General features: G+C 40.1%; 1 protein-coding gene and 1 pseudogene across 11 annotated transcripts in view; both read left to right on the top strand.

Annotated features, from left to right (window-relative positions):
• The window catches only part of TRIM55 (tripartite motif containing 55), a 46,866-nt gene that overhangs the window by 10,615 nt on the left and 18,279 nt on the right, over positions 1-17,972 (top strand). For 5 of the 10 annotated variants that reach the window (XM_079102312.1, XM_079102313.1, XM_079102314.1 and 2 more), the window contains exons 5-9: positions 9,808-10,041; positions 10,342-10,364; positions 10,466-10,590; positions 14,907-15,148; positions 16,531-16,818. In XM_079102312.1, the coding sequence (XP_078958438.1) occupies positions 9,808-10,041; positions 10,342-10,364; positions 10,466-10,590; positions 14,907-15,148; positions 16,531-16,818 (912 nt within the window). Of the gene's footprint in view, positions 1-9,807; positions 10,042-10,341; positions 10,365-10,465; positions 10,591-14,906; positions 15,149-15,807; positions 16,486-16,530; positions 16,819-17,972 lie in introns of those variants that run through there. The other 5 variants (XM_079102318.1, XM_079102319.1, XM_079102317.1 and 2 more) reach the window with 3 other exon arrangements.
• Positions 10,604-14,641, top strand: LOC306639829 (Na(+)/H(+) exchange regulatory cofactor NHE-RF3-like; annotated as a pseudogene). Its single transcript has one exon. The product of its transcript is annotated as a Na(+)/H(+) exchange regulatory cofactor NHE-RF3-like (transcript).

Here is a 17,972-nt window from a genome sequence, read left to right on the forward strand (position 1 = left end):
AAATCTACTTTTTCCTGAAGATCAAATATAAACTATGTATTTACTGAAATCAAAATACGAAAGCCTAATGTATTAGTCAGCTTTGCCTCATTATAGTGAATTATCCTACAGAAGTTATTTGCAAAATAAAGAGGTTTATTTTGGCTCATGGTTCTGGAGGTCCAAGTCCAAGACTGGGCAACCCCATAGGATTGGGAGTCTGGGAACATCTCATCATGGTGTGATCAAGTGTAAGAGCAAGTATCTAGGAAGCAGAGAAAGAAGAGAGGAAGAGACCAAGGTCCCACTGTCCTAATGACCTAAGGACATCCCATACACCACTTCATAAAGGTCCACAGCTCCTCTCATTAGTGTCACCGTGGGAACCTTTGGGAGACACTTATCTGAACCATAGCAAAGGAAGCAAGACCAAAAGAGGTTTAGCGATGTGGCAGTTATAGTTCAGGAATTAATTCATGGATGAGTTAGAACCATGCTGTACTTGGGGTGGTACTCAGACACCTGGGTCAGACTCCTGGTTTCTGGTTGTGTCATCTGGAGCAGTCTATTACTACCTCCCTGCTCTGAGCATAGAGGTCCCCTGCCGACTCTGTTTGAACTCAGTGCCGAGGACCATGGTATTAAACTGCTCAGTCCTGGTCATTGTTCTCACTGCTGCCAGCAGGTCCTCTCTTGTTATCTATTCATTTCCTTTTATCCTCATTTCCCACTCCTATTTTCCTCCCCAGAGATAGGATTTGATGTTCTGTTTGGCTGTATTCTCATAAAATGCTACTGTTTCACATGTATGTCTGTTAATTTTATGAATGGTGTGTCGCAAAGAATTATGTTCGTAAGATCCATTCATATTACTACAAGCACATCCAGTCCCTTGGATTTCTCCTTTGTAAGAAGGGTATTATAACAGTACTCACTTTATAAAGTTGCTGAGAGGAATTAAATTAAGCAGAATGCTTAGCACAGTACCTGGGATGCAATGAGAGAGTGAAAACTAGTTATTATTATTTTATCATTAGAAAAGCCAGTTCTATTAAAAGCCAAGGGCCATTTCCTAGATGATGACTTCAAGGCATTAACTATAATTGTCTCATTTTAGGTCTACACATCATTAAATCTTTCTTCTCCACACTCACATTCCTAAAAAGACCCATGATAAATCTAGGATTTGTAAAAAAATGTTTTGTCTTGGTGAAGAACTCAAAGAGATTCAGAAATGGGCAATTTCCACTTTTTTCTTTGTACTTAGTTACAGTAAAAGTCAATTACAGTTTAATCGCTAGCCATGTGGCCAAAACAGGCCACACTGAGTCTGGAGTGTTTAAGTAGGAGCCTGTTGCTTGTGGGTGAGTGAGATAATCTCTACACATCCCTGGACCATTTTCAGAGATGTCTGTGAGGTGGAACTGGTTTTCTGTCTGAGACAGAGAGACTGCAGAATACATCCAGGAGAAAAACCCTATGGGTCACATTGGAGCCTTGAGTAAATGCAAACGACTGGACTCCATCTCCTTTAAGCCAGCGTCAAAGGGTGGCAAAAGATTTAGCAACAGTATTTCTTCATGGTGACTAGTCAAAAGTGCAGTAGGAGGCAGCTATTTCTAATTATTCTGAGAACAAGACAAGAAGGAACATGTTTGAAGTTAATTCCGCAGAGGAATTTAGGGCAGATATCAGGGAGAACTTTCCAGAAGCAAAGGTCAGGATCATTATCCCATTCTTACTGATAATGACATTCATAGAACCTGACACCCTTTTATTTTCACAGGTTTCTACAGGAGGGTGTGCAATTACTCCCTGCAAGAATTTTTTTCATCCCTTTTTACCTGTTTATTTCTGGGACTTTGTCTTAAGGAAATAATGAAAAAGAATAGAAAGTATAATATACATATATATATATAATATATATCAGTCATAGGATTATATATACATACTATATACACATATATTATATATATATAAATAGCATAAGGTTGTATATATTCCTATATAACAACACAGAATGTGTATATCTATATCTAACCTTCTGTACACCCATGGGAGGAAAAACACCAGGAAGGTAAAACACCAAAAAGGTTAGGACCTTTAAATAATAGAACTGGGGGTAATTTTCAATGCCTTCTTTACATATTCCTCTCTCACATTTTTATGAAGTAAGTTTGAAATATTTTATAACCAGTAAAATAAAGAACAAATTAATGGATATGGTGTGGATAAGCATGGTTCTTTCAGATCAGTGTCGATAGCTCATCTGAAGATGTAGGAATTGCCTCAGAGCACAGTGGGGTCTCTGACTTCATGGTTCCAGTTCTGTTTGAAGGGCTACTGAGGACAGGGATGCCATCACAGGTAGCCACCTCATGCACCTATGGTCTCCAGTAGAGTCAAACCCATATCCATGAACAAAACCTCAGAGGCTCTGCTTCTCACCAGCCTGCAAAGCAGGACAATGTGGAGCAAACCAGGTCTTCTGGCTCTGAGTGAAATTTTTCCACCTTGTGCAGCAGGTGACTTCTGCAGCAGGAATCTGGGAACTGAGCTCCCTTGTCCGCCTAGGGTTGTTATTTCCCTTCGTGGCTTTGCTCACCACCTGCCCAGAAACATTTTGTGAGAAGTCATTGGTGGTTCCTGGGGGTGGGGAGTTGTTGTTAAAGAATTCTCTTTTCTGATTGGTGGAGGACTCCTTAGGGATAGGAAATGGAGTAGCCCCTGGGGTGGGCACTGTCCTTCCATAATTACCTTGTCTCTCCACCGGGACACTGACACCTGCCCTCTGGTAGTGGTGCCTGTTTCTTGCACATGTCTAATTTTGTCCCTAATCATGTAATGTCTTGCCTGGGGAGGCACCTGGCCAGGAATCTGTCCTGGACCATTGCTGAGCTTAGGGTAAATCACATCTGGATTCCTTGTTACCCTTTAAAAATAATGCATGCTGTTGACTTATATTTACATGGATGATGAGAACAAGTTTGAGTGTGGCTAGAGTTTTCAAAGGGCAGCATGGGCTGTCTTGAAGAGGGAGTGGCATTTCCCTCTGCTGTGGGCTGTGGTGGAATGAAGGACCCTTGACACTTCTTAGCCATTCCAGATGAGGGGGCCCAGCCTAAGATGTTCCCTGAGCTCTGGATTGCAGGTTGATTAAGGTCTTCTGAGCTCTTCTGGAGGAGTCCAGAATGCTCTGGAGCTTCGCATGCTTTTCTGGGCTTGTAGATGTTCTGAGATGGGCTAGAACTGGGGAGGGGATTGCTCATAGGGGTGAAGTTCTCCTTGGGAGGAACTCTTTGCTTCCAGAAAAGCATGTTTCACTTTCATTCCTCATCCCTAGAGGAATCTCTCTTATCATCTTTAACAATGGCACTTATCCTATGTCACTGGATATCTCAAGGAGCAGACTATTAATAGTGGCACTCCCAATGGCAAACAGGCAAACCTTAGAAATATTACTGTTTTATATGAATGCCTGTCTAGGGAAACTGTCACGAGTTGAATTATGAATCTATATTGTGTGCAACCCTACAAACAAAAAGATGTACCCCATTTGTGTACAATGAATCAAAATGCAGTCTGTAAAAATAAAAATAATTGCTATTGTTCCCTATATCTGAGAATGACAACTTTTGTAAATCCTCCAGTAATTTTGTAAGAACATTATATTTCCAAAATAGTGATTTTACCCCCAACTGCTTTTCCTTGTCTCTGAGACATTGTCCATGCAGTTACAAATACAAAAATAGGAATATATAAGAATCATTTTAATAAGCATGCCTGAATTTTGATGCCACATTTTTAAGACAATATAAATGCTTTTTCAAAAGAACAGATGTAAGTTTTAATATTTGCTCCATCACTTAATTATGGGAGGTGAGACAAGTTTTTTCTGCTTGCACACCCTCCACTTTCAGCTTTACAGTAGGCATGATAATACTCTTTGCAGTGTTTGATGATCAAGTGGGGTTAGAGACATGTGCTGGGGGGCTTGTGCACAGCAACACCACAGTCACTCTCACAGTCACCTTGGAAAGCACACACTTATACTGACAATGCAAATGAACCATCCCTTGAACCACTGGGACTTGTTTTAAATGGTGCCAGAAGACTATCAAGGTCCTGGTTAATTGTAATAGCAGGGCTGAGCAGCTCCCTTCAGAGGGGAAAATTAAAAATGAATGGAACTAGATATTAGCTCTATTCTTTATAGAAAAGGCTTTGTGACAATTTGAAATATTGGCAACCCAGGGAGACTGAGCAGCTCCTGGGAAGCAGACTGCCTATTCGCAGAACAAGGTGAGTTCAACATCTGCTCGACTTGCCATGTGACCTCTGCTGCACAGTAGGCTTACATCAGAACAGGCCCACCTGGCCTCATCCTTCAAGGGTTTATTCAGGGAGTTTCAAAATAACCCAAATTAGCCCAGAAGAGCCTTGAGGCCAAGGACCTCAAGAGAAAGCCTAAGAAATGCCACAAATTATTACATAATTATCCTTCTATGGTAGAGGGGCTGCTTGATACAGTAAGAAAGAGCATGATTTTGGGAGACTGAAGACCCACAACCCCCAGATGGATTTTATCAGCTGAGTTCTACACAAAGGCATGGGCTGGCAAAGGCATGGGTTGGCAGGAACAGGGCTAAACCCCAGCCTGTGCCTAGAGGCCCTTTTCTAGTAACATCCTAATATGTGCCTCTGGGAGTTCTCCAAATGCTTGTCACAGGAGCTTTACAGATGAAGGCCCAGGCTTAAAATCCTTGGTAAGAAGGTCCCACTTTAATGGAGTTCTTCCTTCAGTATTATTAGTCTACTGTCTGCTTTTCCTTCTTTTGCGGGGAGAGTGTGGTGGGGGAAGAAATCTTGTCCAGCTTCAAAAAGGGACTTGTGAAGTACAGTATTTCAAATGAAGCTGTTGCTCTGAACAAGTGTGTCTCCATCAATGCTGGAGGAATGTGGTGGAGATATGAATGGGCCTGGTGGAGCCACAGTTGCTCAGCGACAAGTGGTGGGGCTAAGAGTTTATCTCCAGTTCTATTTTGGTCACAGAACTATACTCCTTACATGGTAAGGGCAATGGTCATAATTGCTGTAAGCATTTCCTGTTGTGGCCGTACACACCCAAGCTGGACTGACATTACTGTCTTAGTACTGTACATGACACTCTGAAACTGTCTGGGAATGGAGAGAGGCATGTTCTAGCCTGAAGACCCTCAAAAATATCTCCACTTTTACCTGAAGTCCTAGTCTTGGAACTGTAGATTCAGAAGAGACCATAGCAATTATATATTCTAATCTTGCATTGTGTAGATTAAAAATAAACTCCAAACTGCCTTAAGATTAAATGACTTTTCTAAGTTTCAATATATATTTTTCTGTTTTCTTTTGAGCATCGATTGAAGCAGAGGGTTAAGGTATTTATTTAAAAATCCATTTCTTTAAAATAGAAGCTGTTGAGAGAGGGCTAGAATATTCTAGATGAAAGTCATATTTTAATCATTCTTTGTTCAATCATTCAAACCCATATTTCTCAAGTATGCATTCTGTGCCATATTCTGTACACATAATGCTGGGAAATAGAAATGAGCTTAAAAGAAAGGTACCTGGTGTCAGGCATCTTTTATTCTAAAAGAGGCATTAGGCAAGAAAACAAATAAGTAACAAGATAATTTCAGAAAGTAATAAGTACCTGGAAAAAAGCAAGTCAATAAAAATTTAGTTATTAAAAATGGTGGCATGATGGTTCTTCTTGGCAAACTATCCTTTTATCTGTTCTTTTTTTATTCTTTATTTTTTCATGAAAAACTTTCCTTTGCAATTGCACATCTTATCCTATTGTTACTAAAATACAAAAGTGACTAAAATTTAGAGTTGGTCAATTTTGACATTTCTATGAAGGCTACAGCCAAACAATAGATTTTCAATCAATATTAAAGGTTACCTATGCACTTTTAAGGAAACAACCCAAAAACTACTTGATTTTTTTCTTTTCATTCAGAAGTCTTGAAAATTATTCCACTTGTCCTCATCTGACCATTTCAATATGGACAGGATAATTTTCCCTTTATAAAATCATCCCTTTTTAGTATATTACATCCACAACAGGTTCTCCTTAGAGATGAGATGGATTTTATTTTTATTAAAGTATTACAGACAACTTTAATTTGGTTCTTCTAAGAACTCAATAAATATAACAGTCTGACAGACCCAGGAGGAAGGCGGGGCTGTGGCTGGAGACTTGGCATCCAAGGTCGCTTGGTGGCCAGGACCACGTGCCTTTATGATGGAGTTATTCCACTTGCTGCGCATACTCACACAAGCACACGCCCTCATGCATACACAGAAAGCATAGGAACCACAGATATCGAAAGGAAGAAAATGGAGATTATTTGAAAAAATAAATTTGAAAGTCCAAAAAGTGTGCATCTTAATTCAACTACTATCCAGAGAAGTAGGGTGAGGGAGGGTAGGCCTACAATGTGAAATTGAACTTAAAGATACATATTTTTATTCAAATTAATGAAATATGCTAAAAACAAGAAGTCTCTGAAGAGAGGAAGTGGCGATGAAGAGATGAACATGGTTGCTCTCATGCTTGTGCAGGTAACAGTCATCCTTTAAGGTGTACCATCTGCAAGCATTTGGATAATGCACAGTCTGTATTTTTTTCCTATTGCATTTTCCAGGTTACTAGAAAGTCAGATTGAAAGCGTTACCAGTTCACATTCACAAAAGCACAGAAAGTACTCAATCACACAATTAGCAGCAGCACAGCCTCTGAGAAAATTTTCTTCTGAATAGCACATACCTGCTCCCCAGTTAACTTAAGGGGTGAATTGATAACCTGTGGTTGCTCATTGAATTCCTCGGCATTTTTATGGTCTTATAGCTGAGAGAGATTGAAGGGCACCTAAGTTAGTCTCTCGTAGGTTGATCCTGTCTCAGAATAAGTATATGACTTTCAATTTCATAAAAATGAAATTGTATTTTACATTTGAATATGACACGAGGTTAATCTAGACATCTTAATTTCTAGAAGTTTGTAAGTCCCAATTACATAATTCCACAGACACAGGATTTATTTCAGAAACAGATTTGTCTCTTAATCACATTTTGCATAGATTTACATTAAAGGCAAATTAAGCAAGAGAAAATGTGGAGCTGTTTTTCTGTTGGAAATCAGAAAATATAATAATTTTTTATTTTGTATGTTATTTTGTATTTTTATTTTGTATTAATTTTGTATTCTTCTGGACAGGAGAAAATTGTGACAGATTTTGGATCATATAATTCCTTGTACATAATTAACAACTATCATTTATAAAATCAAAATAAGCGATATAATCTTATTTGAGCAATGCACTAGAATACACATGATTTCACATCAATCTCATCACAAATAAACTTCATAAACTTGGATGTTCTTACACATACTAAATTATATGAAGAAAACTTTTATAAAAAGAGGACATTCTTCTAGTACTATATCTTAATATAATATCATTATAAATGTTTCAAGTGCACAATACATATTGGAAGAACAAGCTAGAAACCATCATGCTTCCAGTAAGCGTTGGGACGTCTAAACATTAGATAGACATATTCCAGTTATGCAGAGATCACATGTGTGCTCTAAGCTTAGCACAAAAATAATACAGTAAAAGAAACTGACTGGAAAGCTACTAACCGACTTCGGTTCCTAGGTCTTGTTGTGACAGGTCAAAGGACTGGAAATGGATGGAAATTTGGCAAGCACAGCAGTTTTCATGTCTTGCATGGTCCCTTGTCTGTTACTTCAACAACTACCAAAACACCCCAATTTTTGTTCCCTCCTACCACCTCCTTTGCTCCTACTCATCCTTTAAAGCCAAACTTAGGCATCACTTCTCCTAAGAAAGTTTTCCTGAGCTAATGCTCCTGAGTCCCCTCTCAAACATCCCCCACCTATGCAAAGAGTTAAATTAGGGTCTCACCCCTATGCTTCTATTAAACCTGGCATAAATCTCTAACATATTACCATTATTCAGCCTCCTAATTTGTATTACATTACAGGTCCGTAGTCTTTCTCATTCAGTGAACTGTGAAGTCCTTGAGAACAGGAACTACGTTTAATAGTGCTTGACAAAGGACATGCTTAATTAAGGCTTGTTTGTTGAATGAGTAGGTAGATGACAGAAATTCTATTAAAATGGCTTGAACCACTGGATTTCCCTTATGCCTTATAGTTTGGCTAGAAACAGTGATGAGAATTGTCTTTGTTGCAGGGAAGGCAGGGGACTGAGGGGTGTATTTCTTCTGCATTTTTGGAGTATCTTTATAATTGATGGACATGTGTGAGGCAGACCTAGATTCTATCTTCAAGGAAGACCATAGTTTACATATTTAAAAGACTCAGGGAAAGAAAGAAAGCAATATGTGACATCAAAAAGACCAATGTTTGCAAATATGAAAGGACATATGATAAAGGTCATGCACAGGTCAGAGATGTCAGAGATAAATTAACTGGATTCCAGAGTAGGTTGGATCATTATGGCTCACAAAGGGCCTGGACTTAGAGATGGTCTTGTCTGAAGAGATTGGTACACTACACCAAGCTTAGTGGAACTTGAAAAAAAATCAAAGGCCAATGATCAAGTCAACTGGAAAATTAGTCATGATTTAAACATGGACTCATATTCAGGGGAACTGGACAGCACTGGAGATGCTTTAATCATACAATGTACATGTGCAAGTCAAACTTCCAAGACAACTTTTCCCTCCAGTATTTCCCTCTTTTATACAGTACTGAATAAATAGAGGATCTGGTAGACACAGATATATGCCAAAAATGGAACTATGATAGGACATTAGAAGGTTAAGAGTTGGTATTCAGTCATAGAGATCAAAGAAAGCTTTATGAAACAAATGGTATTCCAAAAATGTCTTTAAGATTGCTTAGAGTTTGCAGCTATGACTTGGGGGAGAACATTGTAGACAAAGTGGAAAGCAAGAGCAAAAGAGCAAGTGGTTTGGTTTTGCTGGAATATAAGATTTAAGATAGAGAATAGAAGAAAATTATGAAGAAAAGTTAAAGCCAGGTCACGGATAATCTTGAAAGTCAGTTATGAAGCCTAAATGTTACTCTTTATACAAGGGGATGCAAAACTGAAAAAAAATCACTATTAGAATTATACTAATAGTAAATTGATTTAGCTGCGGCATGAGTTCTTAGAGGAGGGATTGCCAGATACAGAAACTCTGGGAAGCTACAGAATATATGTGGGAGGACTGAAACTAGGACAGTAGTGTAATAGGTAAAGCAGAGAGACTGAAGGGTACCAACCAGGAAGTAGCATCTTTTTCTGCTTTCTCTCTCTCTCTCTCTCTCTCTCTCTCTCTCTCTCTCTCTCTCTCTCTCTCTCTCTCTCTCTCTCTTTCTCTCTCTCTCTCTCTCTCTCTCTATCTCTCTCTCTCTCTCTCTCTCTCTCTCACACACACACACACACACACAAGCAAGATATAACCTGTAGCCCATGTAACCCAAATAGAACATAAAATAAAACCTGTTATAATTTCTGTGAAATTCTCCATTTATGAAAAACAGGAGATTGTAAAATCATTGATCCACTTAGCCAGTGTGATTGATTTTTAGATTGTCTAAATACTGAATTCATAAAAACTGGAATTCAAAGCACAGTGGATATCTATCTCAAGGGACAGCTCAAGGGGGAAATGAACAAAATATCCTATGTAAGTAAATGCTTTTGCCTCCCAAAATGTCCAAGTGATTTTTCAAAATAGGTGTTCTCACGAACACTTTCTAATATTAACTAACCCAACTAACAGGAATGCTGTAGAAAACAGAAACAGGACCTTTGTGAGAAATTTGATTACCTATATGGCATCCTGGAGGAGAGGAAGAATGAAATGACCCAAGCCATCACCCGCACCCAAGAGGAGAAACTGGAACATGTCCGTGCTCTGATCAAAAAGTACTCTGATCATTTGGAGAACGTATCAAAGTTGGTTGAGTCAGGAATCCAGTTCATGGATGAGCCAGAAATGGCAGTGTTTCTGCAGGTAAGTTCTCTTCTTGGCACCAAGGAAATAAACCCAAAAGGTGGATGCTGAAAATTAGTTATTACATTTTTATTTTTTGTGTATATTTCATGTTTTTACCTATTTTACTAAAATAGGTGAAACTAAAATCATTATCTATTTGGCACTACTTAAATAGAAAAGGGCCCCTGACAAAACAGCAGTTATTTATAGTATTTAGAAACTAAGCTATAAGATTCTCAGGGTCATCAAAGGAAAGAATTAAGTCTCACCACCATGTTTGATGAAAAGAATCTAAGTATCTCTTATTTCCTTTCACAGAATGCCAAAACCCTGTTACAAAAGTAAGTTATTTTTATTTTATGTAAAAATACATATTTTCCTTTTTACCCAAGTCTATCAAACTTTACACAGTGACAGAAATGACAACCTGTCTTTGTTGCAGAATCTCAGAAGCATCAAAGGCATTTCAGATGGAGAAAATAGAACATGGTTATGAGAACATGAGCCACTTCACAGTCAATCTCAATAGAGAAGAAAAAATAATACGTGAGATTGATTTCTACAGAGGTTTGTTATTCTTTTGACCATTTGACCAAAATTTTAGGTGTGGGAAAATTGCAGAAAATTTGGGTGGGAGGAAGGGAGGATTCAGAATCACCTCCAGAATGGATGTTGACAACTTCAGAAGGATCATAATCCAACATTAAGCTCTGTTTTGTAATAGGATCATGTAGTATGTTGACTGTGTTTGTTCAGCTTTGCACATCATAATGCCTATTTTAATCCCATTATGGGGCATTTGACTTGGGTAGTCAAATACTTAACAATGGATGATTATGATGATATCTCAACCATACAAAAAGTATCAGTCACGAGGATGTAAAGTATCATCAAGAGCAAGATTAAAGGGGCTTTGCTGCAGGACTCTGGGAGCATAAAAGTAAGAACTCCTAGGGCAGTGGGAGGAAGGATTGGTAAACTGAGAGGATTTGCCACACTTACGGAGGTTTATCGAAGCACCCTGCCTTCTTCTAGGTGGGGGCTGTACAGGTTACTAGCCCCAGGATGGCGTTAGCATGGGAGGGTGTTCTAATAATAATCCCTGGCCTTGACCCTGGGATGGGGGGATAATAGAGAGAGTAGTAAGAGAATTGGGGGTTGTTTGGGCATCCAACAGAAGAAGGAATGCAGAACCACCTACTTCCTGATTGTTCTTCCCCTACTCTTCTCTCCCTTCCTTGTTGTCTGGAAGTAAAGACAAGATGCCCCTCCTTGTACCTCTGGGCTGGTAAACCAGAGTGCTGGGTTTACTGAGGGTTTCTCGGGTTTTCCAGCTCTGGGCCCAGCCAGCTGGCAGAAGGAGTGCAGAAGTAACTTGAACTCAGACCTCATGTCCTTTTAAATACATCAGCTTTTAAATTGATCTTTGTTCAAAGTCCAGTGAGTTCCAAGACTAGTACTTACAGTAGAGAGAATTCTTGAGGGACAGAGAAGTTCCTCTTCCTTCCAGGTAGAGAAATGGCCTCTATCTTCAACCCCCTGGGAATGTCAACTGTCCAAACAAAAAGGACAAAGCTATGACTTCTTCCTGAGAATTGAGAAGGATCACCTAGTCTGGATGATTGAGAAGCATAGCCCAGCAGAGAAATCTGGTCTTCTGGATGGAGACAGAGTTCTTAGGATCAATGGTATCTTTGTCGACAAGGAAGAGCATATGCAGGTGGTGGATCTGGTCAGAAAGAGTTGGAATTCAGCAACTTTTCTAGTTCTGGATGGAGATTCCTATGAGAAAGTCATTAAAAAAATAAAAATGAACCACAAGTGGGTAGACTTGAAAGAATTTAGTCAAAGCAATAAAGATCTGGGTTTGAATGATAAGAAACTGGCTCCAGTGGAGAACTGGACCCAGCCATGGCTCTGCTATCTGGTGAAGGAGGGGAACAGCTATGACATCTCTCTGAAAACTATCCAAGGTAAAAAGGGAGTGTACATAATTAATATCACACCTCAGGGTGTGGCTATGAAAGCTAGTGTCCTGGTTGATGATCACCTGATTGAAGTAATTGGAGAGAATGTGGAGAATGCCAATCATGAGGAAGTGGTGGAAAAGGTGAAGAAGTCAGGAAGCTTGTCATGTTCTTGCTTGTGGACAAAGAAACTGACAAGCATCATATTGAACAGAGGATACAATTCAAAAGGGAAACAACTAGTTTGAAACTCCTTCCTCATCAGCCCTGGGTTGTGGAGATCAAGAAAGGAAACAATGGCTATGGATTCTATCTGAAGGCAGGCCCAGAACAGAAAAGTCACATCATCAAGGACATAGATTCTGGAAGTCCAGCAGAGGTAGCTGGCTTGAAGAACAATGACCTGGTAGTTGCTGTCAATGGTAACCCTCAATCATGACAGTGTGGTGGAAATGACTAAAAAGGGTAGAGATCAGACTTAACTCTTGGTGGCAGACAAAGAGACAGATAACATATATAAATTGGTTAATTTTTTCTCCATTTTTCTACTATCAAAGTCAAGAAATACCTAATGGTTCTTTCAAAGAGGATCCAACTTCTATCCCTGCTCCTCTGGAAGTCTCAAGTTCAGATACTACAAAGGAAGTAGCAGATCTTAAGCCTAAACTCTGCAGGCTGATTAAAGATAAAAATGACTATGGTTTTCACTTAAATGCAATTCAGGGTCTGCCAGGCTCATTCATCAAAGAGGTGCAGAAGGGCAGCCCTGCTGATGTGGCTGGACTGGAAGATGAAGACATCATCATTGAGAGAATGGGGTAAATGTGTTAGATGAACCCCATGAGAAGGTGGTGGACAGAATACAGAACAGTGGGAAGAATGTCACACTCTTGGTCTGTGGAAAGAAGGCCTATGATTACTTCCAAGCTAAGAAAATTCCTATTGTTTCCTCCATGGCTGATCCACTGGCTGCCTGCCCTGATTCCAAAGAAGAAATACTGACAGAGTCAAAATATGACTCACACATGGCAAAAGAATGGGCCCACATTACAGCCTCACATTCTTCTTCCAATTCTGAAGATACAGAGATGGGATGCAAGAAATAATCACTTTGGCTGATAGGATTACTACTGAGCATACAGAAACTGCTTTCTCAAAGAATGAACTGCAAATCATTTAGTATCTCTGTTGGTGAAGAACTCCTCTGGAAACCATTCAACATGTGTGATTGTCTTCCGTTGTTATTTGTCTTAGGGGCTGCTATTGCAGATGGCTTATTTATGCTCAACTTAGGAAGATCTAAGGCAGGAATCAGATCATTTTTATGGGATCTCTAAGCTTCAACTTAACTCCATTTCTCTAATGATGATTCTTCTTACTTCTATAGACTTCTTAAACACCAAAATAACTCATAAATCTATATATGAGAGTTGCTAATTAAAATATCTGAGCAGATCTGATTAAAATTATGCTTTTATAGCAATGTTGTGGTTGCTGGAATAAATACCATTAAAATGAAAAAAGAGCAAGGTTAAGGATGAGATAAAAATAAAACATAGAAGAAACTGGGCTAGATGTGTTAGTATATCATCTTGATCATTCATTAGAGGATGAAAATAGTAACAAGTCATAGAATAAGTCACAACCTGGAAACAAGGCCAGGTCTATGTGATCATATGAATTTCATAAGCTATGAACATCTCCCTTACCTTTGGCTCAGAAATCCAACTCCTGGAAATTTACCCTGATGAAATAATTAAAAAGAGGAAATAACTGTGAAGTTGACCCAAAATGTGATCACTTTGACTCATCCTAGCCCATCTAAATGACAACACTGCCATGACCAGCAGGGCCAAACTCATGGTATCACCAAGGGACCATGGGGGATTAAGAAAAACTCACACACAGAGATAGGTAGGTAGCTGGGATCAGGCTGAGCTCTGTTCTCTGATGGAGAAGCAGTGTCTAAAGAGCCATTCCAGCAAGTTTTATTTATATATGTCTCATAATCAAGTTAAAAACTGTACAAGCATTATACTTTGTGCTCAAGAAAGTTACAGGACTAGAAACATCTATGCAGCTTTTCCACAGTTGCAATATGCAATGTTAGGAGCTTTGGGCAGCACTCAAGAAGCCTATTGTCCAAAGTCACTGTTAAGCGGGCAGGCTCAGGAGTAGCAGTGCTAGTGAAACACTGTGGTTGTCTTGCATGAAAATTTCTCTATCCCTGAGAGCTACGTGCCTGAGATCAAGGTCAAAGTTGATAAGACTCTTGCACAGAGCAGGATGTCACCATAGCAACTGGGCATCCTGGACCCTTGCACAGAAACCTTCCTAGGCTGCAGGTGTGCCACAGCCATGAAGTCACCAGAAATCCCCAATCTCAGTCACTGCTCTTCCATTCTCTGTTACTGCTCTCCACAAATACTCCATGGTTAGACCTCTTAAAATGCATCAGCACCAGGGATGCAATTGTAGAGGCAAATCTTTATAACAGGTCTTTTTAAAAAATGTACTTAATATTGTCTGTCCTTAATGTTGCCCGAGGGAACATGAAGATTGGTGGGTTATATAAATAAGTGACAATCCCAGCCCTCCAGGAGCTTGCAGATGTGGCAGAATATGATAAAAACGTGAGCAGGCTGGTGGGGTGGGGGTGGAGTGGGGGGTGCACAGTGGGTGTGGGAGTCTGCACTGGGGAGGACCCAAGGAGGATGGTGATGGTTCCTTCACATTTGTCCTGTCCACATTTGACTGGAAGCACGGGCCTCAGCATGGCACACTTGAGCCATTGTCAAGTGTCTTTTGGAGAGGAATTCCCTAGTCCTGACCTTAGCTTGAGCTATAAGTACTGACCATTAGCTGTTTCCATGGCTGCAGTGGTAGTTATAACAAGCTTAAAAAATGCCTTACTAGAAGATGAAGATGAGGAAGAAGGAGGAGGAGAAGGAGAAGGAGAAGATGGAGAGGAAGCAGCAGAAGTAGAAGAAGTGGAAAATATTCAAATAGAGTCATCAGGAGAAGAGGAAAGTCCCGGAAAAGCCTCCGAGACCTCTCAGCTGGCCTCAGAGCTCCAGGCTGTCCCTGGGGCACTTCTAGTTTCCTCTTCAGAGCCACCTCCAACTCTGCCACCTGCAGTGGATGCCCCAGTGACACAGGTAACCCTTCATGAGTTCCTTCCTACAGGTGTTCCTCCTTTCTTTTCTAAATACCCCAATGTATTCTATCTTAAGAAAAAAGATAACCATATGCCGGATGTTTGTATGTAGCAGACAGTTTTTCAGGACAGTCACAGTGTCAGGCAGAAAAGTCCTCTAAGTAATTCAACAGGTTCCCTGTTGTTATAGCCAGGTGGCAAGACCTAATACCCTTTCCACCAACAACACTCCCAGATCTGAGGTGATGTTTGAATGTGTGTGTGTGTGTGTGTGTGTGTGTGTGAGAAAGAGAGAGAGAGAGAGAGAGAGAGAGATTGAGAGAAAGATGTCAACCCACAGAGGTTTACTTGATGAGGATGTGGTCACTTTTTGTTGCTTAGTGAATACAGACATAGGGTACAGTGTGAGAAGTATTATGAGGCGAGAAGTGAAAGTTCAGAAATTTTAATTTTCTATACATAACAGAGAAACTACACTAGTGTACATTCGTGTTGCTTACCTGGATATGCAACTGTTCCTTGCTTTCAGTGAATAAGCGAATGAAGCCTGGTTTTCTGTTTGTCGTTTGATGAGACTGTGTTGACAGGACTGTTTAAAACATTTTAGGATGTTGGCTCATCCCAGATGCTGCACCTGATCAGCTAACCTTATGTTTCTAGGAGGTCACTGTCCAGTTTTCAAGCTTTTGTGCTGACTTCATGACACTTCAGCAGACAGGATTCAACCTGTTGAGTTTGTGGGCAATGCAGACTCACCAAAGAGGAGCCCTACTTTTGCACCTGCTTTCAGAATGGATTGAAATCATCTGTAGAAATAAAACCCCAGAGGGGAAACTCAGCGGTGGAATTAAATTGTATGCTCTGTCTCCATAGCAAACAAGGCTTAAAATACTTATAGTATTTATACATCCTAGAATCTTGAAATTCTGGGTATACCTGTTTCACTGAAATTGAAAGAAGAGTAGTAACTAAATGAGGGTTAGATCTGATCAAAAGTCAGTTGTTGGCTTTTGAAAAGCAATTTGGGGGTCCACATAGATAGCCAAAAAGTTGATTCTGATAAATAGTTTGACCCTTTTCCCATATCTGATACTTTATAAGCAACTTTGACTTGAAGCTTCTGTTTCCTATTTTCCTGGGCTACCACCCAGAGAGAGACAAGCACAGAAAAGATCCAGAGGCATGTCAGAGGAGCACTGAGGACAACATTCTGCCCCTAGTTCTTCCAGATGGTGGGATGAACTACCGCAGCCACTAAGTCAGGCATTGTGCAGAGAACTCACAGTGTTCAAACCTGAAGGAAAGGGAACCAAAATCAACCACTTTTTCTTTTTCTTTCTTTTTCTATTTTTTTTTTTTTTTAATTTATCTATCCTGATTAAGGGGGAGGTTGTGCCCAGTGGCTCTCAGCAGACCACAGAGTCTGAAACTCCAGTCCCTGCAGCAGCGGAAACTGCGGATCCCTTGTTTTACCCTAGTTGGTATAAAGGCCAAACCCGGAAAGCCACCACCAACCCACCTTGCACCCCAGGGAGCGAAAGTCTGGGGCACATAGGGCCTCCAGGTTCTGAGGATTCAAATGTACGGAAGGCAGAAGTGGCAGAAGCCGTAGCCAATGAGAGGGCAGCAGTGAGTGGTAAGGAAACTAGTTCACCTGCAGCTACTTCTCAGGTTAGTGTCCAAGCTCTTGTGTCTGAATGCTTTCCCGTGTCCCCTGTGTTCCTGCTGGAATAGGCCACAGCAAGAAAGAAGAGCTTTCAAAGGGCAGAGAGAAAGCATGGCCCTCAGAAAAAATATAGGAACAACTCACCCTCTGATGTTGGCTCGTTTTTTTAAGCATTCTATCAAAGAACAAAATCAATTTGACTTCACCCTGCTGTGCTTAATGACCTCACACCTGGCCTCACAGGGGACAGGGTGCAAGCAAGCCTGGCCCTTAGGCATGCTGTTGAGATCTGCTTTGTCTGCAGTGACTGGCTGGTGTCCCTGGTTCTTCTCTGCAGCATCCACTTGCTTTTGCTCAACCTTTTCCTGCGTCCCCTCTGGACTTCCAAAGACTAATCACCTGCCTCTGTGTCGTTCCCAGCAACCTCCAAGGAGCACGTTTGAATTGGTTTTAAGTCTCCTCTGGAAAATAACCTCAGATTCAGAGGTTCTGGGAGTGTGCTGGCAATGGCTGGACAAAGATAGTCTTGGCTTGATTAAACCTGTGCTTCCTAAGTTTGTTCTCCAGGGGGGCAGGACACACAGGTTTTCCTACATTTTTAAAAGGGACTCTTGATTACTTTCTTCTTCTTCTTCTTCTTTTTTTTTTTTTAATGAAAGCTTGAAATCCATGTCTTCTCCCTAATGCCTAGTTAGATGTTTGCATGTCCTGAAGAGTCCATAGAAGAAATGTTTCCCAGTTTCTTCATGAGAAAGAATGTTCATGGTAACTCATTTTCATGAACATTCTTAAATGGTTGTGGGATGTGAGTGTTACCCCAACATGAGGCTGTTGGGTAGTATTCTCTAGCTCTATACTCCTCCCTCATCAGGGGATTATGAACAACATGTCTTAAAACATCAGCAAATGACTTATTTTCTTGGTTGTATATGCTCTAGTGGATCTCAATTTCATCAGATAATGAAGAAGAAATGATTATTGGAAAATTAAAAGCAATATGCTTTGGTGACATTTATTTTCACAGATGCAAAATGACAAAGGTAAATGTTTGGTGTAAGGAAACCTTTTGAGGTAGTTTTAGGTTAAAAAAAAAATGGAGTGGACTAATTATATCTAGAAAGTTTGTGGGAATTCTTATATTTTGTGTAATTTGAAGAAG

This window comes from Sciurus vulgaris (genome assembly GCF_902686455.1).
Source record: "Sciurus vulgaris genome assembly, chromosome: 1".
In the NCBI taxonomy this organism is placed as follows: Eukaryota; Metazoa; Chordata; class Mammalia; order Rodentia; family Sciuridae; genus Sciurus; species Sciurus vulgaris.